The sequence below is a fragment of the Lynx rufus genome, unplaced genomic scaffold (genome assembly GCF_022079265.1).
Source record: "Lynx rufus isolate CCGP_SWC_20201006 ecotype Redwood Valley unplaced genomic scaffold, mLynRuf1.p SCAF_24, whole genome shotgun sequence".
In the NCBI taxonomy this organism is placed as follows: domain Eukaryota; kingdom Metazoa; phylum Chordata; class Mammalia; order Carnivora; family Felidae; genus Lynx; species Lynx rufus.
The window spans coordinates 14,552,247-14,579,547 of NW_025814839.1; the positions used below are offsets into that span (position 1 = coordinate 14,552,247).

The following is a 27,301-nucleotide window of genomic DNA, read 5'->3' on the forward strand; positions in this document are numbered from 1 at the left end:
GATGGGTGGGTGACGGGGGTGCCCCCTGGGGACCTGGAATTTCAGTTCCATGGAGGGTTCAGATTCTCTCCATCCTCAGTTATGGGGAGGGGTTGGAGAGACCCCTCTAGATATGGCATTGGAATTCCCAGCTAATGCCGTCCTTAGGAAGGCGCTGTGTTCTCTCAGTCTGTGTCAGGATGTCATTGTGGAAGGGGTGAGCAAGCTACTTCAGCACAGAGGTGATGGAGCTGGGAGTGCTTTGCAGAGTTGGGACTCGTGGGGATGGTCCTGGATATGCCATCACATCCTCAGCACAGGAAACCATGGAGGATTGGAGTCAGGAATGGGAAGTGTTGGGAGGAGACTCATGTTTCCCTCAGCACTTAGATCCTTCGGTAGGGTTCTGAGCTCCCGAATTCCTGCCTTTGGTTTGTTCTTCCGATGGTACAGTGGATGGTTACTGCTTAGTCCCTGTCCTGAGTGCGATGAGGGCAGCTGTCACGCTGTAGGGGTTTGTGGGCTGAATGTAAGCTGGATAGACCTGGTGGCCCCCGGTGTGTGGGCTACAGTCACTACATCCTAGAACTTTGCCCTGAGCTGAAGTGTTGAGGTGTGTTTCTGACCCTTGAACTGACTGAGAATCACAAATGCCCCACATACAGGAGCATCACTAGTACTGGCTGGTCCCCATGAAGCAAGACACATACTGTACCTCTGCCTTACACCTTCACGTTCTGAGGAGGGACACTGACAACCAGTGCCTCACCTGAATCATGGCCTGGGGACGTCACCTGCAGAGCTCACACAGGTCTGGCATCCTTCTTTCTGTGACAAATTGGCATACTGAGCCAGAACTTTGTCCGTCTTCCTTGGTCTGCTCTTGATTAGTGTGTAAACACCTTGCCAACAGCTCATGAGGTTGCTTGTCTTGCTCCAGCCTAGATAAGAATCCCCGGGGCCTTCTATTGCTACTGGCTGACTCTGGTGGGGACGACAGAGATGGAGCTGTCTTTGTTCATGTCCCATTCTGGCTCCCTGTGCAACACCTTCTACCCCAGCTCCTCCTGATCTTTCCTGTGTGTGTGGTTGTGTGTGTGTTATGATCAGATCCCACACTGAGTTTATGGGGTTTCTCCCTTGCCTCTGTCTCTTCAGTTTGTGTAGTTCATAATGAACATTTAAAACAACGAATGGAAGAGTTTGTCTAGGGGTGGCAGTGGTTCTGGGTAGGTTAAATGGGGGAGGATGTCATTCTCCCCAGCAGGACCATTGGAATGAGGGAAGCCTGAGTGGCCCCCCCTTTGTTCCTTGGGGTCTTAGCTTTCCCAGTTGTGGAATAGGTTCATGTGGATGCTGATCCCAAAGTTTCTATCATCTCATAGGTAGACTTGGGGACTGTTCACTGCTTAAAAACTCCTGGGGGCCCCTGTCCTCTGACCCACTCTTGCCCCAGAGCATGCTGTCCTTGGAGGCTCTGTTCCTGGGCATTCCTGCCCCCCAACAAGTCTGGTGAAGGCAGCTCCCGGACCCTGATGAGCTGAAGGCTCAGACAGGGTATCTGTCCAACCTAGGACTGGAGGACTGGCAGAGTGAGTGTGGCCTGCACCTCTGAGAGGCTGACATGAGTGCCTCAGGCCCTGCAGTGTGTTTGTCCAAGAACACAGGTGCGCTCTGTACACGGCCATAGTGTTGGAGGCTGGAAGAGTCCTCAGGGCCTGGTGTCTGGGGTCACTGCAACGTCTGGGAAGCTTGGCCTTGCCATGGGCCTCTGGCTGGTCTGACCTCCCTTAACTCTGCTCCTGAGTTTGAAATGTCTCTGTCTTTCATACAATCACTGGCAGCCCTTTGTGTGGCTGAGATGGTGCCCTTTCCTATTCACCCTGTTCTCCCGTGACCCACCTGCCCCAAATGTTATGAAGTCTGACATCACCTGCTCCATCTGTAATGCAACCATAACTAATGTGTCAGGTCCCCAGACTTTCATGACTGAGGTCTCAGGCAGTGCCAGGGTGACGCTAAGCCTCACTGACCACACACAAATCTGAACAGACCCATTGTCCCCAGGACCCTCCTTGTTTCTGCCTGATCCCCACTGGGACCCCAGTCTGTCTCACTGGGCCCATCTCCATTCCCATGGGGACAAGGACTGCAACCGTTGAGTTGGGACCATTTGTTCTTCAGGCCATGGCTGACAAGCACACATGGAAAGTGGGTAAATAGGTTCTCACTTGACAAGTCTATCCCTAATTACTGAGGCTTACCCAGAGTTACGTGGAACAGTGAATGCACACCAGATATGTCAGTGATATGTGCTAAGGTCTTTATTGAGCACAAGTAGAAATAGGGAGGGCGTGTGACCTGCCTGGTCTGAGCTGCTCCAGGGGTTGGTTCTCAGGGCTACACAGTGGGCTGGGGAAGGGGTGTCTGGTGAGGAAGGCCCCCATCCCGGAAGCCTTGGGAACCTAAGAGCACTCTGCGGGGACCACACTCTTCTCCACAGTGCTCCCCTCGTGCGTGACCTGGCAGGTGAATCTGCCGCGAGATTTCCACTGGTTCGGTGACAGGCTCAGGTAGCTGCTGGCCGCGTACTTGTTGTTGCTCTGTTTGGAGGGCTTGGTGGTCTCCACGCCCTGGGTGACGGGGGTGCCATCTGCCTTCCAGGCCACCGTCAAGCCACTGGGGTAGAAGTCACTGATGAGGCACACCAGGGTGGCCTTGTTGGCGCTGAGCTCCTCATTGGAGGGTGGAAAGAGGGTAACTGAGGGCGCGGACTTGGGCTGACCTGTGGGGCAAGGGAGAGGTAACAAGTCAGAGTTCACATGCTTATTCAGTCAGCTCCTATCTCTGTCCTGAAGTGGGATACAGCTCTGTCATATCTAAAGCTTGGTCCTCAGTTGCCTCTTGCTCCCTGTGGTCTGGTCAGCGGTGGGTAAGGTCACTCACCTTCTGTTGGAGAGAAACTGAGTGTCCATCTGTTGGGAGATCTGAGCCCAACTGTGGCTCTCGTCCCTCTTCAGGTTCAACTGTACTCATCACTTTCCTAATTGCCTCTAGGCTCCCGTGTTACTGACTTTTATCGTGCTTGACACCTAATCTTTCCCTGTGGAACCTGTCTATCCTGTGGCATGTCCTGCCAGGTCCATCTCCAAGGGGTGCTCATGCAGGTATCTGTCTGTCCTGGTGTTAAGCTCTCATCCCCTTCCGGGAGGGGGTTTCTTGGCCACATTCCCACTGATCCCTCATTGCAGCCCCTGCCCACCTCCTGACAAAGCCCCTCTAAGGTTGCCTGAGGGGGAGAGAGTGTCTGCCCTTGGGCTGGAATCTAGTCTAGCAGGTGGAGGCTTTCTGGAAGAGGTGAATCTGCTGTTCTGAGGCTGGAGCTGGGGCTTCTCTGAGGGGTCACTTTGCACGTGAAGTTATCTTGGGGTGTCTGCTGTGCTAGCATCACAGTGTGCCTATCATTGGCAGCCATCCTTGTCTCCCGTCCCTGAGGAGTCACCAGCCCCAGTATCTGCTCAGGGGTCTCTCCTCCAACATTAATATGGGTGGGACAAGCTTTGGGGCCTGAGTGTCCTGAGCCCTGTCCTGTGTGAGGAGGTCCTGTGTGTCCTGGAGAAGGATGAGGGACCCAGCACTCTGAGGCCACCTTGTCCCAGGAAATCCTCCTTCTGTTCTCGTTTCCCTTGGCTTGGGTTCCCTTTTATTCCACAGGCCAACCAAGAGTTCCTCCCAAAACCTCTCAGTAGCTCCCACCTAGAACCCGGAGAGCATAGAACCCAAGTGTGATTGATACACACTTGGACAGATGAGCTATGCAAGCATCCTTTACTGGTCCTATGGCCCTTGTGCCCCAGCCCAGGTTCCCCAGTCCTGTGTTCCTTCAGTCCCTCATTTCCCCACATCTGGGGGATGACAGACCCCAAGGAAGCTGATTGTGTCAGAGTCCAGAGGAGAAGCCCCCTGAGAGTGCTCTGGGTCACAGTGAGGGGGAACAGGAAGGGGTCCTTGGGACTGACCTGAGCTTCCCCGACCAGGAGTCTGACAAGAGAGGACAAGCTAAAGTGGTGAGGGACAGCTCCAAACTGTGAAGGTCCCAGACCTTAGAGAGTTTCAGACCCCAAGCACAGTTATCGCAGAAAGAAGAGAAAAATTCCCCCAATTTTCACTCTGGTTGCCAAAGAGAGAGAAAGGGGGAGACTCACCGAGGACGGTCACCTTGGTCCCTCCGCCGAAAACATAACACAGTGATACAGCTTTGAACACAAACCCTCTGTCAGCCCTGGCACCCTTCCCCCTTCCCCAGGCCCACCTGCAGCTGCTTGGGAGGCTCAGAGTCCAGCCTCCTCTTTGTGGGGGTTGGGCTGGCCCATGGGAGCTTGAGACAGGGCACCCCCTCCCCAATGCACCTTCCCTTCCTCATGGGTGAGCTTCCCCCCAGCCCCCACCATGGTTGGGTAGGAGGGAATGCCTGAGTGACATATCATAACTCAGGTAGCTCCTGGAAGGAGCTCTGTGTATGGCTCAGCTTGCTTGGGGAATGCTACCTGGGAGATCGGACAGCACAGTTTCCAACACAGACATCATGGGGCCTGTGCCTTCTGCAGAGCTGAGGCCTGTGGAGGGTTCTGGATGCCACCACATGTCCTAGACACATGCCCAACATGGCCACGTGTACAATAGCAGGCGTGTGTGTGTGTGTCCTGGTGTGTGCATGCAAGTTTATTGGGTGTGTGTGCATGTCTATTCTGTCTGTGTGACTAGGGGCCTAGACCTGCCCTTCTGAGCTAGCTCTGCTAGCTAGCAGTGGAGTCTTCCTGGTTCTCAAGGCCCATTCACAACTTTCCAGAAAATGACTGTGCGCACAGGTGGATCCATGACACAATTCAGAATGGGATCTTGACATGGATTCATGGCCCCAATGAATACGCACGGACATTTTAACTTTAGTGGTATTTTGTGCATAACTCCAAGGTGTCTCTGTCTCCCAGGGGCCTTGAATACAACTGGGTCCTCCGTGACACATGTGGAAGGAGAGGCCCCCAGTGGGAGTGTGGGAGATGCTGACCAGGGTCTAGAGACTGAGTTTCCTGTAATGAGTGCAGCAGGGCAGGTCTGGGGAAGGGAACAGTGCAATGTTCCCAGGGAGGCAGGGGCACGGGGCCCCTGTGGAAGGAAAGATTCTCTAGGATGTGATGATGGGAAGTTTCGAAATGTGTAGGAAACCACAAAAGGCATGGCCTTGCGTGGGGGCCTTCAAGGAAGGGAGACATCCCAGTGAGTTGGGCTGGTCCCAGTGAATAAGGTCCCAGGACCGGAGTGGAGACTGGAAACGAACCAAGAGGCCATGGGAATCAAGGGCTATGATCCTGAAAATGGTTGGGGTGGAAATGGCCTACAGAAGTCTATCAAGATCCACAGGTGTGGACCTTGGTACTCTGGGTCTTGCTGCTTCCGTTGCGAGTACAGAATATTGTGTGTGCAAATTTGGGTGAGTGGGAATCTGTTCCACAAAGAAATATGGGGCTGCTCTGCTGGCTCTTCCCCATAAAGCCAGTGAACCTGTGTTCACTCCAAGGATGGTTGAGTTCAGGGCACAAAATGTTAAACACAAATGACCAGATAGTGTGATTTCTGATTGAATAAAGGACATTTTATTGAGCATTGATTGAATGAAGGGAGAAGGGCTGGAATCATCCTGGTGCAAGGGGAATCCTTCCTGTAGGTCCAATGGCTGCACACACCCTTGGGTTGGTGAGGGCCTTGGGGACCTAAGAGCACTCTGCAGGGACCACATTCTTCTCCATAGTGCTCCCCTGGTACGTGACCTGGCAGGTGAAGCTGCTGAGAGATTTCCACTTGTCAGGTGACAGGCTTATGTAGCTGCTGGCCCTTACTTGTTGTTGCCCTGTTTGGAGGGCTTGGTGGTTTCCATGCCCTGGTAACCGGGGTGCCGTCTGCCTTCTAGGCCACCGTCAAGCAGCTGGGGTAGAAGTTATTCATTAGGTAGTCTTGTTGTCGCTGAGATCCTCAAGGGAGGGTGGGATGAGGGTAACTGAGGGTGAGGAGTTCGGCTGACCTGTGGGGTGGGGGAGGGACAGGAGGTCAGAAGCCCAGCTTCCGCGTTTGGGGTCACTTCACTTGACATCGGCCTTCACGTGGGTACAGGTACCTGAACATTCAGTCAGGCACCCAGTTCTCACTCTGCGTCCATGTGAATCCATGTTGGGGTGGGTGGGTGGGTTAAGGTGTTATTCAATCATCTCCCCACCTTTGCTGGGAACCTTTGAGGTGGATTCCTATCACCACCCATCCCAAGACTCTTCTGAGATCTTTCCTTCCACCCAGACATCTAACTCTCACTGTCCTGCTCCTGCCTCCTCTGACTTTTGACAGTGTCTGTCTCAGCTCTACTTTTGTCCTCTGTGGCCAGGGCTATTATGTGAGCTCTCTGACCTCCTATTGGCTCATCCTGTGGACCATTCTATCTTGAGTCTTGTGTGAGTTCTTTGCCCTAAGGGTCTGTTTTTACCCAGATGTGTCTCTCCTGGGCTGTCCCTGATGGGGTAGGATCCTTGCTGATCATACAGAGTGTGTCTGCGTGGCCTTGCATCACTCTCAATCCATAGCCTTTCTGCAGCCCCAGTCCCCATGTCCTGCAATCAGTCATTTCATGAGAGCTTTCATGCCATAGATTCTCCTGTGTTTGTTGCAGATGTGTGTCCTGCAGGGACTCAAGAGTCCACTCATGTCTCACATCTTCTCATTCCATGACTCTTTCTCTGGCATCTACTCCTACAAGCGCCATCCTGCGTCTGGAAAGTTTGTCTGAGTCCCCAGGCCAACTCTAATGGCCACTCCCTAAGGCCTGGGGGGAGCTCTACCTGCACCACTGCTGACTCCGGACCCTGATCCCCAGGCTCTGCCCTGAACCTTGTCGTTTGTGTCCTCAGCCTTGGCTCTGAGGGTGCATGGCCCAGTAAATACTCCACATTGTCACCCCCTCAATGCTCCCTGTTCTCTCTTCCCTTTTTTATGGGTACCCTTAGTGAATCCCAGAGACAAACGTTGTCCAAGGCCTTACAACAGTAGACAGAAAAGAGCACATGTGGGACCCAGGATGACCTGGCGGACACACAGATGAGTTTTTAGCTCATCCCGACCATCCTCTGCCTCTCAGTAGGGGAGGGGCTGTGTTGAGCAGAGAAGCAAGCAGGACAGTGTAGAGGGAGGGAAGGAGATCAGGGTCCCAGGGACTGGGGTCCCAGATGAACGAGTGACCAAGTTGAGAAAAGACACAGAAAGAAAAAAAATATCAGAAAATTTCCCAAAAATGTGGGAAAGTAGGGAAAGAGGGAGAAGATGAGACTCACCTAGGCTGGTCACCTGGGTCCCTTCGCTGAAAAGAAAACACTGTGATACATGCTAATACAAAAACCAATGCCTGGGAGTCCCTGCCCCACCCCCTAGACCCCCCACTTGCAGCTGTGATGGAGGAGGTGGGGGCACTGCTCCATGCTGGTGTCTTTTCAGTTGGGGGGCCACAGGTCTTCCTCTTCTAGTGGATAACAGGGTCAATGTCCCCATGTGTGAAGCCACAGGATCCTGGAATCAAGTCTTCCAAAGAAGTAGGTGTCTGAATGCTGTCCCAACCTATAACTTCTAGGAATTGGAATGAGTTTGTGGAGGGCCTCTCTGTCACTTGCGAGGATCTACGGATTTGAAGAGGAAATCGCTTCTCTATATGTTGAAACATCCTAATTTTTTGGTGAGACAATCAGGTGAGGGAGGGAGTTTAACCTTCATCCCAAACTTTTCTCTGCAGGTGATAGCAGGTTGGCCTGTGTGCATGGGCCACTGGAAACTTCCTATGCCCCCAACCATGATTCCATAGAGCTCAGCTTTATTTTCCGAGGGGATGTCCTAGTTTGGGACTGTCCCAAGTGAAGTCTGTCCTGTTCTTGTGGGACGTGCCAGCCTATGTCCTGGTGACTTGGGGAACAGCCCTAGCCAAACCCCTATCTAGTGCCATGTTGGGGAAGGTTGGCTGTGTGACTGTTGCTCTGCTTGTTTCAAGGAGTCTTAAATTCCATCTGCCACAAAAAGGAACTGGCATCAGTGACCACTTTCAGGCCTGGAGCGGGTAGGCACAAGTGAAGTAGAATATGTTGTCCATCAGATAGCAGGAGCTATAGAGATCACCTGGGGTCTTGTGAGTGTACCCAGGAGCCACCTGAAGAGGCTCCGACTAGACTAATGTCCATAGATGCGGCTACATTTCCATATGTATAGTGGACAACCCAATGCATTCCACCAGCCTATCTGGTCAATCCCAGGATGTACCAGGTTACCAAATGGAAGTGAGTCATCAGGGGAGGGTGGAGGGAGCAGGTCATCATCCTGTGAAGTAGGGAAGAGCAGGGAACGGTGCACATTTCTTCTTTTCCCTGCACATGAAAGGTACTCCCCACCTAGGTATGTGGCAGCCCTCCCAGGAGAAGGAGAACAGAAATGAAATATTGCCACGATGCACCCTTTCCATCTGATGGACGGAGTCATTGAACATCAAAGCAGCTAGTCCTACCTAAAAATGTCCACTCGATGTGGGTCCTTTGATGCAAAGTCGCCAAGTGTCCAGGGAGGTGATTCTGACGTTGTACAAACTGGATCTCCTGAAGGATCTGATGCCAGAAGCCCTTGGCAGGATGAGGAAGCAGAGTGGATGGCTCAGATACAACTCTGGGAGGTTGTGGCTGTATCCCCACCATGGGACAGTCCCAGGACCAGCAGCTCAGCCCCCGAAGCCCCTTCCTTGCAAGGAAAAGTAGAGTGATTTGGGAGATTCTTACAGATCCAAGACACGTGAAGACACATACCCCAATCACACTGTCAAATGTTATTCAATACTCAGAAAGAGAAAAGGAAGTCCCCCCAAATAATGATAGCATCAACAATATAATTCCATGCATTCACTTGTGACAAGTTTGAGATCTTTGATGATAAGTATTTTGGTGGTTAAGGATTTATTCTCAGTGTCTACATCGGTTTGATCATGCTACTTTAGTTTCTGTTTAGGCCTTTATCTTCTGGTACACAGATGAAATCATTATTGAGAAAAAGATATGATATCTGGAATTTGTTTCCAAATATTGCATAACAGAGCAATTATTTTGTTATTGCGTCAGCATCATCAAGGTATTGATAGATTGGGACCTAGTTGATGGGAACATGGAGGTATTCTTCTTCCTCTATCTCCCTTTCTGGTGTTTTCATTTATCTTTAATGCACACTTCACAAGAAAATTACGAGAAGAGATGATAGTGTGGGGCAGTACCAGATGTGGGGTGATTTTGGCATTCTACAGCAGGGTCATGGATATGAGTTACACCTAGGTGGCCTTCTCCCTCATTTGGGGCTCAGCATTCAGATCCATGAAATGTGGCCAGCAGTTGCTGTGGGATACTAAGACCCCCTAGTATCCTTCTCCCTCTTAGGCTTCCCTAGGGCTGGGGTGGCTGGGATAAAACTCTAAGGGGTCCCTGTGCTCTCAGAACTCCTGGGCTTTGTAGGCTCTGTCCCTGGGCTGACCTGGCTCCCTTGCAGGTCTGGTGAAGGCAGCTCCTTGTCTGTGATGAGCTGAAGACATAAACAGAGGGCTGGTTGTGCCTGCATCTCTACGAGACTGACCTCTACTGCTTCAGTGACCTCAGAATGAGTATGTCTCTGATAGGAGTCCACAGGTGCATTCAGTATTCAGCCACAGTGAGTGATGGAGGCTTGTGCATTGGCAGTTCGGTGGGCCCTCAGTACCTGGGGAAGGGGATCCTTACTTTGCTGTAGCCTTCAGGCCATACAACTCTGCCTGGGCTGGTCTGCACCAGCTGAACTATACTCCTGAATTCAAATTGGCTCCCTCTCTTTGGGATAATCATTGGCTGCCCATTATGTGCCCAAGAAGGTGTCCTTTGTCATTTACTCAGTTCTCCATGTCTCTACCACATACAGGGTCATATCATCGCGTTCATCTATAACCTAACCATAAAGTAACTCTCTCCTTGATCTCAGTTCCGATGATGAGACTTCACGATTGAGGTCCCAGCTCCTCTGTTCGGGTCCCTTTGAGCCTGACCTGGACCTAGGCCCAAAACCACATAGACTGGTTGTCCTTGTGCCTCATCCTGACCTCAAGTTCCCAGCACTAGTGTGGGTGAACACTGCTGTCTTAAAGAGTGTTCCAGGGCTTCCTGAGTTGGTTGGGAGAGTCAAGTAGGTTCGGGAAGGAATAGGCTACAAGATGTGAAACTGTTTCCCAGTAGGCCTTGTTAGCATCTTTACTCACCTAACATGAATTATGAGTTTGAGAAATGTACTTCTAAGATGCTTTCCATGGCTTCCTGCTAACGGGCGAACTATGGACCCCCTCGTTTGTTAGTCATTCTCCCCTCTGGATCACTAGTATGGAACTGGGAAATTCACTTCTGTTCCTAAAGACCATTGTTTCTGCTCAAGGAGCTTGTTCCTCCTTACTGTTGCTTCTGCCCACTGCTGGCTCCTGGGACTCTCCTTGTTTCTCCCTGATACCCTGCAGGCCCTCCCTGGTCCTTCTCACTCAGTCTCTCCCTTTCCAGGTGGCAAAGACTGCATCCTGGGCGCTGGTACTGCAGGATTATTTCCTACTCTGGGTCACACCCAGGGGGATACAGCATCAATGGGGTCCTTTTAGGGTTAGTTGGGTGGATGGCGGTTAGTTAGAATCTCATACCATTACTGTCCCTTCTCTTAATTACTAAGCCGGTTAACTCAGACATAAACAGACAGAGAATTCACATCAGAAATGTTGAATGATAAATGATAAGTTCTTTATTGAGCACAAATAGAAACCGGGAGGGTGTGTGACCTTCCTGGTCTGAGCTGATCCAGGAGTTGGCTCTCAGGGGTACATGGTGAGCTGGGGAAGGTGTATCTGGGTGAGGAAGGCCTCCATCCCTGACAGTCTCGGGGACCTAAGAACACTCTGCGGGGACCACACTCTTCTCCACAGTGCTCCCCTCGTGCGTGACCTGGCAGGTGAATCTGCCGCGAGATTTCCACTGGTTCGGTGACAGGCTCAGGTAGCTGCTGGCCGCGTACTTGTTGTTGCTCTGTTTGGAGGGCTTGGTGGTCTCCACGCCCTGGGTGACGGGGGTGCCATCTGCCTTCCAGGCCACCGTCAAGCCACTGGGGTAGAAGTCACTGATGAGGCACACCAGGGTGGCCTTGTTGGCGCTGAGCTCCTCATTGGAGGGTGGGAAGAGTGTGACCGAGGGGGCCGACTTGGGCTGACCTGTGGGGTGGGGAGGGGCATGAGTCACAGATCAGGTGTCCATGGCTGAAGCTCCTACCTCAGTCCTGATGTGGGGAACAGCTCTGTCATGTCCATGGCTTGGGTCTCAAGGGCTCCAGCTGGCTGAGTTCAGGTCAGCCATGGGTAGGGTCACTCACCTTCTGTTGGAATGAATCTGACTGCCACATTCAGTAGTGTGTGGGTCCCTCCATGGCCTCAGACTCTCTCCCGGTCACATGTCCTCCTAATCCACACAGTCCTCCCCCTGGGACTTGGTGGCACTGGCTCTGAGACCTGCTTTCCCTTGTGATTCTGTCTGTCATGGACGTTGGCATCACTGCCATATCCGCCAGGTCCCTTACCTGGTTACCCTGTATCTAGTCTGTCCTTGTTGCAGGGCTGTGTTCCCATTTGAAAAGTAGGTTTCCTGCCCCCAGAGCCCCTCACACCATCATTGCAGCCTTGCCCACCTCCCAACAGGACCCCCACCCCCGACCCCGGGGATGCTGAGTGGGTAAGAAATGGGAGTTCCTGGAGCTGGATTACAGGGAGTCTTGTAAGATGGAGAGTTTTCAGGTGAGGTGAATTTTCAGTTTTGAGGTTAGGCCATGTCTGTTCTGAAGGGTCTCCCTGTTCTGTGAAGTTTATTTGGGTGTCTGTCTGTTTACCATTTCTGGAAGGCTGGCAGTCAACGTCCCTGTCACCTGTCCCTATCAGCGGACTCTGATCCATGTATCTGCTCATGGACCACACCCACACCTCCCTTAGAGGACACTCTCCTGAGACCTGTTCTGATCTTGGTGTCCTTACTGTTCCTCTAGAGGTGGGAAGTCCCAGTACCCTTGGGCCCTTCTCTTCTGACAACCTGCCTCCTCTTTCACCCCCTTGTCCCACTTCCACCTCCATGTCCCCAAGTCCCGAGACCAATGCTCTGCTCTCTGTGCTCCAGGCAGCCCTCCAGCTGGGACGAGCCAAAGACAGAATACTATGCCTGAATGTCCCCAGTATCCTTCTCACACCCCGTGGCCCTGCTAGCAGCCCAAGCTCCCCACTTCTTTGCCTTCACCCCTCAATTCTCCTTGGACTCGCGGAACCCAATTTTAAGGATGGGCTATGTCTGTTCTGAAGGGTCTCCCTGTTCTGTGAAGTTTACTGGGGGTCTGTCCATCGTTAGATTTCTGAGGTCTTGGCAAGACCTGTCACCTTTTCCTACCTGGAGACCCTGGCCCAACGTATCTATCTGCTCAGGAGGCTTTCCTGCGGTGGTGAAGGCATTTACTTTGCTGCCTGAGTGTCCTGAGACTGTCCTGTTGCTGGCTTCCTGAGTGTCCCTATGGAGGTGGAAGGCCCAGAACCCACGGCCCCCTTCTCCTGTGATGTCCTTCCTTTCTTCCTGACCCCCTTGTCCCACTTCCTTCTCCATGTCTCCAAGTACCGAGACCAAGGCTGTCCTCACTGTTCATCAGGCAGTTCTCTGCCTTGGATCCCCCAAGGATGGAAACCGGTGCCCGAGCCATCCCCAGAATCCTTCCCACACCTCACGGTCCCTCTGGCAGCAGGAACCCCTACTCATTTGCCCTTCACCCTCAATTCTCCTCGGACTCTTGGAGCCCAGAGACATTGAGTGGTGAGCTGACCATCCCTGAGTCCAGAGGAGAAGATTTCCTTGGGGAGAGAGCTGGAGTCACAGTGAGGCCTGAGTTCAGGTCTAGATTAGGAAGGGCTCACGGGGACGTCCCCTGTAGCCCTGAGCACTTCTGACAATATGGGGCCAGTGGAGGAGATAAGGGGCAGATAAAAGAGGCAAAACTTACAGACCCCACAGACCTTCAGCCCGAGCCCAGGTCACAATAGAAAGCAGAAGAAAATCACCTGAAATTGTATACTGGAGCCAAAAGAGGAGGAAAGGGGAGACTCACCGAGGACGGTCAGATGGGTCCCTCCGCCGAACAAAGCACACTGTGACACAGCCTGGAACACAAACCCTCTGTCAACCCCTCCACCCCTGACCCAGGCCCACCTGCAGCTGCACGGGAGGCCCAAAGCCCAGCCTTCTTGTCACGGGTGCTGGTCAGGCAGATGGGTGGGTGATGGGGTTGACCCCTGGGGACCTGGAATCAGTTCCATGGAGGGTTCAGAATCCATCTATCCTCAGTCATGGGGAGGGGATGGAGAGATGCTCTTTAGGTATGGCATCAGAATTCAGCTAACACCATGCTTAGGAAGGTGCTCTGTGCTCTCCTCAGTCTGTGTCGGGATGTCATTGTAGAAGGGGTGAGCAGGGGTGTTTCAGCACAGAGGTGATGGAGCTGGGAGCCCTTTGCAGAGTTGGGACTCATGGGGAGGCTCCTGGATATGCCACTACGTCATCTGCAGGGGAAGCAGTGGAGGTTTGGGGTCAGGAATGGAAAGTATTGGGAGGAGAATCACGTTTCCCCCAGCACTTAGATCTCTCTCTTAGCCCCGATGTCCCGAATCGCTGCCTTTGCTGGTTCTTTAGGAAGGTAGCATGGTCACTGTTTAGTCCCTATCCTGAGCTGTGAGGGCAACTGTCATGGTATAGGGAGATGTGGGCTGAATATAAGCTGGATAGACGTGTTGGGCCCCTGGTGTGTGTGGATGCAGCCACTACATCCTACAGTTTTGCCCTGAGTGGAAATGTCGGAGTCTGTGCCTAGCCTTGAACTGACTGAGAATCACACATGGCCCACATACAGGAGCATCACTAGCACAGGGTTCCCCCACCAAGCTGGAAAACATACTGTACCTCTGCACTGGACCTTCACGTTGTGAGGAGGCTCTCTGACACCTATGGCCTTCTCCTGCATCCTTGCCTTGGGATGTCACCTGCAGAGCTCACAATAGGGGACACACAGGTCTGGCATCCTTCTTTCTTTGTCACATTGGCGCACTGAGCTAGAACTCTGACTGGCTTCCTCGATCTGCTCTCGATGAGTGCGTAAACACCCTTCCAGCTTCTCATGAGGTTTCTTGTCTCACTCCAGCACAAATAGAATCCCTGGAGCCTTCTATTGCTAGTGGCTGGCTCTGGTAGGGATGACAGAGATGGAATTGTCTCTGTTCATGTCATATCCTGGCTCCCTGTGCAGCACCTTCTACCCCAGCTCCTCCTGATCTTTCCATAGAGATGCCCACCATGGCAGTGTTGTAAATGGACCAGTGTCTCTGTGATCATCATGAGTGTGCATGTATGTTTCTGTTTGTTGGGACCTGTGTGTGTGCTTGTGTGTGTGTTATGATCAGATACTACACTGAACTCCTAAGTAGATGAGTCAGTTGAGAAACCTGTCAACAGCGCATTTCCAGAATCTGAGTCTTGATTTATAACAGACACCCTAGGCAGGTTAACGAAAGACCAATGATGGGCTCATGGGTTGGCCTGGCCTCGGAGGGGTCCCAGAAAGCAAAGCTGGAGTCTGTTTCCCAGAGAACTTGGATGTAGTGTGAACCAAGAGACACTGGTGGGGTGAGATGCCAGCAGTGGGAGTGTGGGTGTGAGTGACCAGTGCCCAGGCAGGGGCTCCTACAGTGAGTGTGACAGGGAGTCTGTGGGCGGAGGACAGTCAGTGTTCCTGGGGAGGTAGGAGCAGGTGTTCTCATGAGAGAGGGAGGAGGCTCTAGGTTGTGACAATTGGGAATGTCCACATGGGGTAGGAAACCAGGGAAAAGCTGGCACTGAGTGGGGGTCTATAGGAAGAGGAGAGTGGGAATATTCAGAGGAGGGCTTCTTGTAGATGGTGAGGTGCCAGGTCCAGGGAGAAACTGAGGAATTATCCAAGAAATCCAGGGGATCTGGTATCAGTGAGGGAAGCTATGACTGGCAGTGGGCATGGTTAACACAAGAAGGAAAGCTAGAGACATTGTGGAGGATGGTCTCTTTAATTTCTGTTGTTTTGATCTCCTGTTCAGGAGTATTGTGTGACAATTCTGGCTGAGAGCAAAATAACCCCTCATGAAACATGAGAACGCCTTCACTGGGCTCTTTTCCCAAGGCCTAAAGAATCCTGTTTTCCCCCAAAGATGGTTGAGTTCTGGACTGAAATGTTAAGCCCAAATTACCAGACAGCCTGAATTCTGATTGAATAAAGAACATTTTATTGAGCATGATTGGGTGCTGGGAGGAGGGCTGGGATGATCCTGGTGCAAGGGGAATCCTTCCTGGAGGTCCTGTGGCTCTCAGCCCTTTGAGTGGGTAGGGGATGTCTTGACCTAAGAGCGCTCCTCAGGGACCACATTCTTCTCCATGGTGTTCCCCTTGTGCGTGAACTGGCAGGTGAATCTGCTGTGAGATTTTTACTTGTCAGGCAACAACCTCAGGTAGCTGCTGGCTGCATACTTGTTGTTCTGTTTGGAGGGGTTGGTGGTTTCCACGTCCTGTGTGATGGGGGTGCCGTCTGCCTTCCAGGCCACTGTCAAGCAGTTGGGGTAGAAGTCACTGATGAGGCACACCACGGTGGCCTTGTTATTGCTGAGCTCCTCAGGGGAGGGTGGGCTGAGGGTAACTGAGGGCGAGGACTTGGGCTGACCTGTGGGGTGGGGGAGGGACAGGAGGTCAGAAGCTCAGCTTCCACGTTTGGGGTCACTTCACTTGACATCGGCCTTCATGTGGGTACAGGTACCTGAACATTCAGTCAGGCCTCCAGTTCCCCTTCTGTGTCCATGTGAATCCATGTCGGGGTGGGTGGGTGGGTTAAGGTGTTATTCAATCATCTCCCCACTTTTGCTGGGAACCTTTGAGGTGGATTCCTATCACCACCCATCCCAAGACTCTTCTGAGATCTTCCTTCCACAGAGACATCTAACTCTCACTGTCCTGTTCCTGCCTCCTCTGACTTTTGACAGTGTCTGTCTCAGCTCTACTTTTGTCCTCTGTGGCCGGGGCTATTACGTGAGCTCTCTGACCTCCTATTGGCTCATCCTGTGGACCATTCTATCTTGAGTCTTGTGTGAGTTCTTTGCCCTAAGGGTCTGTTTTTACCCAGATGTGTCTCTCCTGGGCTGTCCCTGATGGGGTAGGATCCTTGCTGATCATACAGAGTGTGTCTGCGTGGCCTTGCATCACTCTCAATCCATAGCCCTCTGCAGCCCCAGTCCCCATGTCCTGCAAATTAGTCATTTCACTAGAGCTTTCATGCCATAGATTCTCCTGTGTTTGTTGCAGATGTGTGTCCTGCAGGGACTCAAGAGTCCACTCATGTCTCACATCTTCTCATTCCATGACTCTTTCTCTGGCATCTACTCCTACAAGCTCCATCCTGCCTCTGGCAAGTTTGTCTGAGTCCCCAGGCCAACTCTAATGGCCACTCCATAAGGTCTGGGGGGAGCTCTACCTGCACCACTGCTGACTCTGGACCCTGATCCCCAGGCTCTGCCCTGTACCTTGTCGTTTGTGTCCTCAGCCTTGGCTCTGAGGGTGCATGGCCCAGTAAATACTCCACATGGTCCCCTCCTCAATGCTCCCTGTTATCTCTTCCCTTTTATGTGAGGACACTTAGTGACTCCCAGAGACAAAGGTTGTCCAATAGGAGGTCTTACAAGGGTGGACAGAAAAGAGCACATGTGGGACCCTGGATGACCTGGCGGACACACAGATGAGTTTTTAGCTCATCCCGACCATCCTCTGCCTCTCAGGTGGTAGGGGAGGGGCTGTGATGACCAAAGAAGCAAGCAGTACATTCTGTAGAGGGAGGGAAGGAGATCAGGGTCCCGGGGACTGGGGTCCCAGATGAACGAGTGACCAAGTTGAGAAAAGACACAGAAAGAAAAAAAATAGCAGAAAATTTCCCAAATATGTGGGGGAGCAGGGAAGGAGGGAGAATGTGAGATTCACCTAGGACCGTCAGCCAGGTCCCTCTGCCAAAAACAAAACACTGGGATACAGCGTAATACTAAAACCACCACGTGGAATCCGTCCCCAAACCCCTAGACCTCCGCCTGCAGCTGTGATGGAGGAAGGGGGGCACTGCTCCATGCTGGTGTCTGCTCAGTGGGAGAAAAAGGTCTTCCACCACTAGCAGATAACAGGTTTAAGGTCCCCAAGTGTGCAGCCAGAGGATGGTTGGAGTCAATTCTTCTAGAAGAAGTTGGTATCTCATCTGCTGTTTCTACCTGTGTCTCCTGGGATTTGAATGAGTTGTGGAGGGCCTCTGTGTCACCATGAGTAAGGATTTATAGAATGAAGAGGAAATCCCTTCTGTGTTTGTTCAAACAATCCTAATTCCTTGGAGAGACCATGAGGTGAGGGCAGAGGGTGGATCTTCCCTCCCACACCTTGCTCTGCAGGGAACAGCAGGTGGGCCTGTGTGTATAGGCCACTGGAAACTTCCTATGCCCCCAACCATCACTTCATAGAGCTCAGCCTTATTTTCCAAGGGGATGTCCTTGTTTGGGACTGTCCCATGTGAAGTCTGTCCTGGTCCTGTGGGATATGCCAGCCTGTTTCCAGGTGACTTTGGGAACAGCCCAAGCCAAACCCTTATCTAGTCCCATATTGGAAAGGATCTGCTGTGACTGTTGCTCTGCTTCATTCAAGGGGCTTAAATGCTGTCTGCCACGTAACGGAACTGGTATCAGTGACCACTTTCAGGCCTGGGGCGGGTAGGCACAAGTGAAATAGAATATGTTGTCCATCAGATAGCAGGAGATATAGAGATCACCTGGGGTCTTGTGAGTGTACCCAAGAGCCACCTGAAGAGGCTCCGACTGGACTAATGTCCATAGATGCAGCTACATTTCCATGTGTATAGTGGACAACCCAATGCATTCCACCAGCCTATCTGGTCAATCCCAGCATGTACCAGGTCACCAAATAGAAATGAGTCAGCAGGGGAGGGTGGAGAGAGCCGGTCATCATCCTGTGAAGTAGGGAAGAGCAGGGAACAGTGCACATTTCTTCTTTTCCCTGCACATGAAAGGCACTCCCCACCTGGGTATGTGGCAGCCCTCCCAGGAGAAGGAGGACAGAAATGAAATATTGCCATGATGCGCCCTTTCCATCTGATGGACGGAGTCATTGAACATCAAAGCAGCTAGTTCTACCTAAAAAGGTCCACTTGATGTGGGTCCTTTGATGCAAAGTAGCCCACTGTCCAGGGAGGTGATTCTGACGTTGTACAAACTGGACCTCCTGAAGGATCTGATGCCAGAAGCCCTTTGCAGGATGAGGAAGCAGAGTGGATGGCTCAGATACAACTCTGGGAGGTTGTGGCTGCATCCCCACCATGGGAGAGTCCCAGCACCAGCCGCTCAGCCCCTTAGTCCCTTCCTTGCAAGGAAAAGTAGAGTGATGGGGGATTCTTACAGACCCAACAGTCCTGAAGACACCCGACCCCCGCAATTACAGTGTCAAATGATTTTCAATACTCAGAAAGAGAAAAGGAAATACCCCCAAATAGCAATAACATCAACAATATAATTCAATGCATTCACTTGTGACAAGTTTGAGGTCTTCATTGGTAAGTATTTTCATTGTTAAGGATTTACAGTTTCTACATGGGTTTGATCATGCTACTTTAGTTTCTGTTTAGGCATTTATCTTCTGGTACACAGATGAAATCATTATTGAGAAAAAGGTATGATATCTGGAATTTGTTTGCAAATATTGCAAAAGAGAGCAATTATTTTGTTGTGTCAGCATCATCAGGGAATTGATATATTGGGACCTGGTTGATGGGAACAAGGAGGTACTCTTATTCCTCTGTCTCCCTATTTTGGTGTTTTCATTTTTCCTTAATGCACACTTAGAAGAAACTTACAAGAAGAGATGATAGTGTGGGGCAGTATCAGAGGTGGGGTGATTTTGGCATTCTACAGCAGGGTTATGAGTTAGACTTGGGTGGCCTTCTCCCACATGTGGTCCCAAGCACTCAGATCCATGACATGGGGCCAGCAGGTGCTGTGGCATACTAGGACCCCCTAATCTGCCTTCTCCCTCTTCGGCTTCCCTAGGGCAGGAGTGGCTGGGATAAAACTCTAAGGGGTCCCTGTGCTCTCAGAACTCCTGGGCTTTGTAGGCTCTTCTCTGGTCTGATCTGGCTTCCTTTCAGGTCAGGTGAAAGCAACTCCTTGTCTCTGATGAGCTGGAGACATAGACAGGGGGCTTGTTGTGCCGGCATCTCTGTGAGAACGACCTCGCCTGCTTCACTGACCTGGGAGTGAGTGTGTCTCTGATACCAGGCTACAGATGCGCTCAGGATTGAGCCACAGTGAGTGAAGGAGGCTCAGACATAGGAGGCTCAGTGGACCCTGAATACCTGGGGAAGGGGATCCTGACTTTGCCATAGCCCTCAGGCCACACTCACTCTGCCTGACTTGGTCTGCACCAGCTGAACTATACTCCTGAATACGAATTGGCTCCCCTCTTTGGGATAATTGTGGCTGCCCATTATGTGCCCAGGATGGCCTCCTTTGTCATTTACTCAGTTCTCTATGTCCCCACCACTTGCAGGCTGATATCATCAACTTCATTTATAACCTAACCATAGAGTAACTCTCCTTGATCTCAGTTTAGATGATGAGACTTTTCATGACTGAGGTCCCAGCCCCCTGTTAGGGTCTCTTTGAGCCTGGCCTTGACTGAGGCCCAACAGAACATAGACTGTTGTCCTTGTGCCTCAGCCTGACCTCAAGTAGCAACACAACTGTCTTGAAGAGTGTTCCAGAGCTTCCTCAGTTGGTTAGGAGAATCAACTAGGTTCAGAAAGGGTTAGGCTACAAGATATGAAACTGTTTCCCTGTAGGACTTGTTAGTGTCTTTACTCACCTAACATGTATTGTGAAAGTTTGAGAAATGTACTTCTAAGGTGCGTTGTTCAGAGCTTTCCATGGCTCCCTGCTAAGGTGCCAACCATGGACCCCTCATTTGGTAGTCGCTCTCCCCTCTGGGTCACCCTGTCTGGAACCAGGAAGTTCACCTCTCTTCCTAAAGACCACTGTTTCTGCTCAAGGACCTCGTTCCTCCTTATTGTTGCTTCTACCCACTGCTGGCTCCTGGGACCCTCCTTGTTCCTCCCTGACACCCTACGGGGACCCCTGGTCCTTCTCACTCAGTTTTTCTCCCTTTCCAGGTGGCAAAGACTGCATCCCGGGGGGCTGGTATGGCAGGACTATTTTCTACTCTGGGTCACACCCAGGGGGATAGAGAGTCAATGGAGTCCTTTTAGGGTTAGTTGGGTGGATGGCGGTTAGATAGAATCACGTGTCATAACTGTCCCTTCTCTTAATTACTAAGCCGTTAACTCAGACATAACCAGACAGAGAATTCACATCAGAAATGTTGAATGATAAACAATAAGTTCTTTATTGAGCACAAATAGAAACCGGGAGGGTGTGTGACCTTCCTGGTCTGAGCTGATCCAGGAGTTGGCTCTCAGGGGTACATGGTGAGCTGGGGAAGGTGTATCTGGGTGAGGAAGGCCTCCATCCCTGACAGTCTCGGGGACCTAAGAACACTCTGCAGGGACCACACTCTTCTCCACGGTGCTCCCCTCGTGCGTGACCTGGCAGGTGAATCTGCCGCGAGATTTCCACTGGTTCGGTGACAGGCTCAGGTAGCTGCTGGCCGCGTACTTGTTGTTGCTCTGTTTGGAGGGCTTGGTGGTTTCCACGCCCTGGGTGACGGGGGTGCCATCTTCCTTCCAGGCTACCGTCAAACCGCTGGGGTAGAAGTCACTGATGAGGCACACCAGGGTGGCCTTGTTGGCACTGAGCTCCTCATTGGAGGGCGGGAAGAGTGTGACCGAGGGGGCCGCCTTGGGCTGACCTGTCGGAAGGGGGAGAGGCTGTAAGTCAGAGATCAGGTGTCCATGGCTGAAGTTCCTACCTCAGTCTTGATGTGAGGAACAGCTCTGTCATGTCCATGGCTTGGGCCTCATGTGGCCTCAGCTCCCTGATGTCAGGTCAGCTGTGGGTAGGGTTACTCACCTGTTGGAATGGATCTGACTGCCAGATTCTGTAGTGTCTGAGTCCTTCCATGGCCCCAGACACTCTCTGGATCTCATGTCCTCCTAATCCACACAGTCCTCCCCTGGGAGTGGCTGGCACTGGCCCTGAGACCTGCATTCCCTTGTGAATCTGTCTGTTCTGGAAGTTTGTGTCACTGCCATATACCCCAAGTCCCCTACCCGGTTATACTATAGCTGGTCTTTCCTGTTTGCAGTGCTGTGTTACCCTTTGAAAAGTAGATTTCCTGCCCCCAGAACCCCTCACACCATCATTGCAGCTTTGCCCACCTCCCAACATGGACCCTGCCTAATGATGCTTGGTGGGTAAGAAATGGAAGTTTCTGGGGCACCTTCATGGCTCTGTTGGTTAAACGTTTGAGTTGGGCTCAGGCCATGATATCATGGTTTGTGAATTCAAGCCCTGCCTTGTGCTGTCAGCTGTGCTAATAGCTTAGAGTCTGGAGCCTGCTTGGGATTCTATGTCTTCTTCTCTCTCTGCCCTCCCCGGCTCACCGTCTGCCTCTCCCTGTCTCTCAAAAATGAATAAATTTAAAAAAAAAATTAAAAAGTGGATTCCCTGGGGCTGGATTCCAAGGAGTTCTATAGATTGAGGGTTTGAAGGTAAGGTGAATTTTCGTTTCTGAGGCTAGGCTATGTCTGTTCTGAGGAGTCTCCCTGTATTGTAAATTTATTCTAGGAGGTCTGACTGTCTTAGCATTTCTGAAAGCCTGGCAGTCACTGTCCCTGTCACCTGTTCCTATCAAGGAACTCCGACCCTGTGTATCTGCTCAAGGCGCTTTCCCTCCATGGTGGGCAATGAAGGGATGTACTCCTGCTGCTGAACGTCCTGACCTCAGGACACAGTCCTAAGACTTGTCCTGATATTGGTGTCCTGAATGTCTCTGTGGAAATGGAAGGTCCCAGCACTAACAGCCCCCTTCTCCTCTGAAATCCTCCCTTAATCCTTGACCCTCTTGTCCCACTTCCTCCTCCATGTCTCCCAAGTTCCCAGACAAGGCTCTCCTCACTACGCTTCAGGAAGTCCTCTTCCTGGGGCTCTCTGAGGTTGGAACCCAGTGCCTGAGCCATCCCCAGAATCCTTCTCTCATCCCACAGCCTCTCTGGCAGCCTGAACCACCCCACACCTCCGCCCAATTCTCCTTGGACTCTTGGAACCCAGAGGCCCTGAATGGGGAGTTGACCATCCCCGAGTCCAGAGGAGAAGATTCATGTGGGGAGAGATCTGGAGCCATAGTGAGGCATTAGTTCAGGTCTAGATCAGGAAGGCTTCATGGGGATGGTCCCCTGTAGCCCTGACCTGATATCTGACAAGATGGGACCAGTGGAGGGGATGAGGGGCAGACAAAGGAGGCAAAACTTACAGACCCCATAGACCTTCAGATTAAGCTCAGCTCATAAGAGAAAGCACAATAGCCCGAAATTGTACAGTGGATCTGAAAGAGGAGGGAAAGGGGGAAGACTCACCGAGGACGGTCAGATGGGTCCCTCCACCGAAAATATGACACTGTGACATAGCCTCGAACACAAACCCTCTGTCAGTCCCTCCACCGCTGACCCAGGCCCACCTGCAGCTGCACAGGAGGCCCAAAGCCCAGCCTCCTTGTCACGGGTGCTGGTCAGGCAGATGGGTGGGTGATGGGGGTGACCCCTGGGGACCTGGAATTTCAGTTCCATGGAGGGTTCAGATTCCATCCATCCTCAGTCATGGGGAGGAGTTGAGAGACCTCCTCTAGATATGGCATCAGAATTCCCAGCCAATGCCATCCTTAGGAAGGTGCTGTGTTCTTTCCTTAGTCTGTGTCAGGATGTCATTGTAGAAAGGGTGAGCAGGCTGTTTCAGCACAGAGGTGATGGAGCTGAGAGCCCTTTGCAGACTTTGGACTTGTGGGGAGGGTCCTGGATATGCCACCACATCCTCAGAACAGGAAACCGTGGAGGTTTGGGGTGAGGAATGCAAAGTGTTGAGAGGAGAATCATGGTTCCCCCCAATACTTAGATCCTTCTATAAGGTCCTGAGCTCCCGAATCTCTGCCTTTGGCTGGTTCTTCTGAAAGGTAGTGTGGTCACTGTTTAGTCCCTCTCCTGAGCCCCATGAGAGCAGCTGTCATGCTTTAGGGGTTTGTGGGCTGAATGGAAGCTGGATAGATCTGGTAGATCCATCGTGCTTGGGGAGGCAGGCACTGGGTCCAACAATTTCACCCTGAGCTGATGTGTTGGAGTCTGTGCTGGTCTCTTGAACTGACTGAGAATCACACATTACCCACATAGAGGAGTATCACTAGCACAGGGTGACCCCACCACACAGGACACATACTGTATCCCTGCACCGGACCATCACTCTGTGATGTCTCTGACACCCAGGGCCTGGGTCTGCATCTTGGCCTGGAGATGTCACCTGCAGAGCTCACATAGGGTACACACAGGTCTGGCATTCTTTCTGTGACACACATGCACGCTAAGCCAGGACTCCTGCTGTCTTCTGTGATTTGCTCTTGTTTTATCTCTTAACTCCCTCCCACTAGCCCATGAGGTTGCTTTTCTCACTGCAGCTTTGACCAGAATCTCTGGAGCCTTCTATTGTTACTGGCTGGCATTGGTATCTTCGGCAGGGACTGAGTTTTCTTTGTTCACATCCCATCCTGGACTCCGTGCAACACCTCCTCACCCAGCTCGTCATGAGCCTTCCATAGAGATGCCCACCATGGCAGTTTTATAAATGAACCAATGGCTCTGTGATCATTATGTGTGTGCATGTATGTTTCTGTTCATTGGTACCTGTGTGTATGCTTGTGTGTGTTATGGCTCAGATCCCACACTGAGGTCCTAAGTAGAAGAGCCAGTTGAGAAATCTGTCAGCAGACCATTGCCAGAATCTGAGCCTTGATTTATAACATAGAGGTCCCAGGCATGTCACCTAAGCACAAGTGGTGGTCTCATGGGTTGGCCTGGCCTTAGAGAGAACCTAGAGAGCATAGCTGGAGTCTATCTCTCAGAGACCTTGGATGCCAGAGGGAACCAAGAGACACTGTTGTGTGGAGGTGCCAGCAGTGGCAGTGTGGGTGTGAGTGACCAGTGTACAGGCAGAGGGTCCTGTAGTAAGTATGACAGGGAGTCTGTGGAAGGGAGAACAGGTCATTTTTCCTGGGGAGTTAGGAACAGGAGTTCTCATAAGGAACAGAGGAAGCTCTAGGCTGGTATGATGGGGAATGTCCACATGGGGTAGGAAACCAGGGAAAACATGGTGTTGAGTGGGGGTCTATAAGGAGAGAACAGTGGACATCATAAGAGGGGGTAGTTGTAGACAGTGTGGCACAGGTACAGGGTGAAGCTCAGGAATGATCTTAGAAGTCATGGAGACCCACGATCAGTGAGAGCAGGTATGACTGGCAGTGGACATGGTTCATACAAGTAGGAAAGTATACAGACATTGTGGAGGATGGTTTTTCTTGTTTTTGCTGTTTGTATCTCCTGTTGAAGAATATTCTCTCACAATCTCGACTGATACTAAGACTACCTTTCAAAAAACATGAGGACATCTTCTATGGGCTCCTTTCTCATGAAGCCAAAAGAATGATGTTTCCGCCTAAAGTTGGTTGAGTTCAGGACACAAAATGTTAAACCCAAATGACCAGAGAACACAATTTCTGATTGAATAAAGGACATTTTATTGAGCATTGATTGAAGGGAGAAGGGCTGGGATGATCCTGGTGCAAGGGGAATCCTTCCTGTAGGTCCAATGGCTGCACACCCCCTGGGGTAGGTGGGGGTCCCTTGACCTAAGAGCACTCTGCGGGGACCACATTTTTCTCCACGGTGCTCCCCTCATGTGTGACCTGGCAGGTGAATCTGCTGCGAGATTTCCACTGGTTCGGTGACAGGCTCAGGTAGCTGCTGGCCGCGTACTTGTTGTTGCTCTGTTTGGAGGGCTTGGTGGTCTCCACGCCCTGGGTGATGGGGGTGCCATCTGCCTTCCAGGCCACCGTCAAGCCGCTGGGGTAGAAGTCACTGATGAGGCACACCAGGGTGGCCTTGTTTGCGCTGAGCTCCTCATTGGAGGGTGGGAAGAGTGTGACCGAGGGGGCTGACTTGGGCTGACCTGTGGGGTGGGGGAGAGAAAAGAGGTCAGAGGTTCAGCATCCACCATGGGGTCACTTGACCTTAGTCTTCATGTGGGAATAGGTTCTTGAACATCCAATCAGGCCCCTAGTGCACAGTCTGTGTCCACGGGTCCATGTCAAAGGTGGGGGTGGGTTAAGGTGTTCCTCAAAAATCTCCCCACCTGTGCTGGGAGTCTTTGAGTTGAATTTCTGTCACCACCCATCCTGAGACTCTCCTGGCACCTGTCCTCCCACAGAGACATTGAACTCTCACTGTCCTGCCCCTGCCTCCTGTGACATACTGACAGTGACTGTCTGGCCTCTATGTTTGTCCCTCTATGGTCAGGATTATGATGTGAGCTCTCTGACCTCCATTGAATCATCCTGTATACCATTCTGATCTGACACTTCTGTGCTGGGGAAGTGAAAGTCTTTGTCCTAAGAGATCTGTTTTTACCCAGATGTGTCTCTCCTGGGCTGTCCCTGATTGGGTAGGATCCTTGCTGATAATAGAGTGTGTGCCTGTGTCTCTTGTGTCTCTCTCATTCCATTGTCTTCTGCAGCCTTGCCCTCCATGTCCTGCAAATCAGTCATATCACTAGAGCCTTCATTCCATAGATTCCGCCTCTCTTTGGGGTATGAAGTATTTCCTGCAAGGACTCAAGTGTTCATCCAGTTCTCACATCCTTTCATTCCATGACCCTTTCCCTGGCACCTTCTCTTCTCCCCACTGTCCTCCCTCTTGCTGGTTTCCTTGAGTTTTCAGGACACCTCAGGGTTCTGCCTTGCAACCCCATGAGGCCTGGGGGTGGGGTTAGCTGCTCCACTGGTACACCATTGACCACCCCAGATCCTGAGTCGCACAGTTCCAGGGCCCTGTTTTAAACGTCTGACCCATGTGTCCCCAGCCTTGGCCCTGAGGGTGCCGTGTCCCTGCAAATTCTCCACATGGTCACCCCCTCAATGCTCCCTGTTCTTTCTTCCATTTTCTATGGGGACTGTTAGTAACTCCCAGATATAAAAAAGGTCCGACACAAGACCAGACAGGAGAGGACAGACAGAGCACATGGGGGTCCCAGGATGACCCCGGCAGACAGATTTTAGATTTTAGGTCATTCCACCATTCCCTGTGCCTCAGGTAGGAGGTGCGGGGTTATGATGAACAAAGAAGCAAGCACGACAGTCAGTACAGGGAAGGGAGGAGAGCAGAGTCCTAGGGGCTGAGGTGCCGGGTGAAAGAGTAACCCAGACTTATACATAAGATACACAGAGAAAAAAAAAACAGTCAAAAAATGCCCAGATGTCTGGAAGAGCAGGGGAGCAGGGAGAAGATGAGACTCACCTAGGACGCTCAGATGGGTACCTCCGCCGAACACCCAACACTGTGATACAGGCTCATACAAAAACCCCGTCCATGGGAGGCCCTGCCCCAACCCCAGCCCCCCACGTGCAGCTGTGATGGAGGAAGTGAGGGTACTGCTTCAGGCTGGTGTCTGCTCAACAGAGGAGCCACATGTCCCACACCCATATCAGAGAATAGCACCAATGTCCCCATGTGTACAGCAATAGGATCCTTGAAATCAATTCTTCCAATGGAAGTTGGTATCTGATTTGCTGTTTCTACCACTATCTCTTGGATATTGGAGTGATTTTGTGGAAGGCTTTTGTGTCATTGTGAGTTATTTTCCATGGAAATGAACAGGACATCTCTTTTCTGTATGTTCAAACATTGTAATACCCTGGGGAGATGTGAGGTGAGAGTGGAGGGAGTACCCTCCCTCCCAAAGGATCCTTTGCAGGGAGAAAGAGTTGGACTCTGTATGGACATTGGCAACTAACTATGTCCCGAGACATAACTTCAGAGGGCTCTGTCTTATTATCCCAGGGGATGTGCTAGTTTGGGACTGTTGTAAGTGATG

General features: G+C 51.7%; 2 protein-coding genes, 1 pseudogene and 2 gene segments (V, D, J or C); all 5 read right to left on the minus strand.

The window, feature by feature from the left end:
• Nucleotides 1–27,301, minus strand: part of LOC124518350 (immunoglobulin lambda-1 light chain-like) — a 677,956-nt gene that overhangs the window by 45,165 nt on the left and 605,490 nt on the right.
• LOC124518353 (immunoglobulin lambda-1 light chain-like) overlaps nucleotides 1–27,301 on the minus strand; it is a 721,987-nt gene that overhangs the window by 12,436 nt on the left and 682,250 nt on the right. Inside the window, exons 3-4 of one of the 6 annotated variants that reach the window (XM_047088341.1) lie at nucleotides 22,750–22,787; nucleotides 20,598–21,083 (exon numbers count right to left, since the gene is read on the minus strand). The exons of the other annotated variants lie outside the window; for them this stretch is intronic. Coding sequence (XP_046944297.1) covers nucleotides 20,764–21,083; nucleotides 22,750–22,787 — 358 coding nt within the window. The 3' untranslated portion in view covers nucleotides 20,598–20,763. Of the gene's footprint in view, nucleotides 1–20,597; nucleotides 21,084–22,749; nucleotides 22,788–27,301 lie in introns of those variants that run through there. 6 annotated transcript variants of the gene reach the window in all.
• LOC124518352 (immunoglobulin lambda-1 light chain-like) overlaps nucleotides 2,282–27,301 on the minus strand; it is a 550,070-nt gene continuing 525,050 nt past the window's right edge. The window contains exons 3-4 of the mRNA XM_047088336.1: nucleotides 4,185–4,222; nucleotides 2,282–2,764 (exon numbers count right to left, since the gene is read on the minus strand). Coding sequence (XP_046944292.1) covers nucleotides 2,445–2,764; nucleotides 4,185–4,222 — 358 coding nt within the window. The 3' untranslated portion in view covers nucleotides 2,282–2,444. The remainder of the gene's footprint in view (nucleotides 2,765–4,184; nucleotides 4,223–27,301) is intronic.
• Nucleotides 15,533–19,707, minus strand: LOC124518470 (immunoglobulin lambda constant 3-like; annotated as a pseudogene).
• The window catches only part of LOC124518351 (immunoglobulin lambda-1 light chain-like), a 345,374-nt gene continuing 342,999 nt past the window's right edge, over nucleotides 24,927–27,301 (minus strand). Inside the window, 2 exon segments of the V gene segment in view lie at nucleotides 24,927–25,381; nucleotides 26,725–26,762. Of these exon segments, the coding sequence occupies nucleotides 25,062–25,381; nucleotides 26,725–26,762 (358 nt within the window).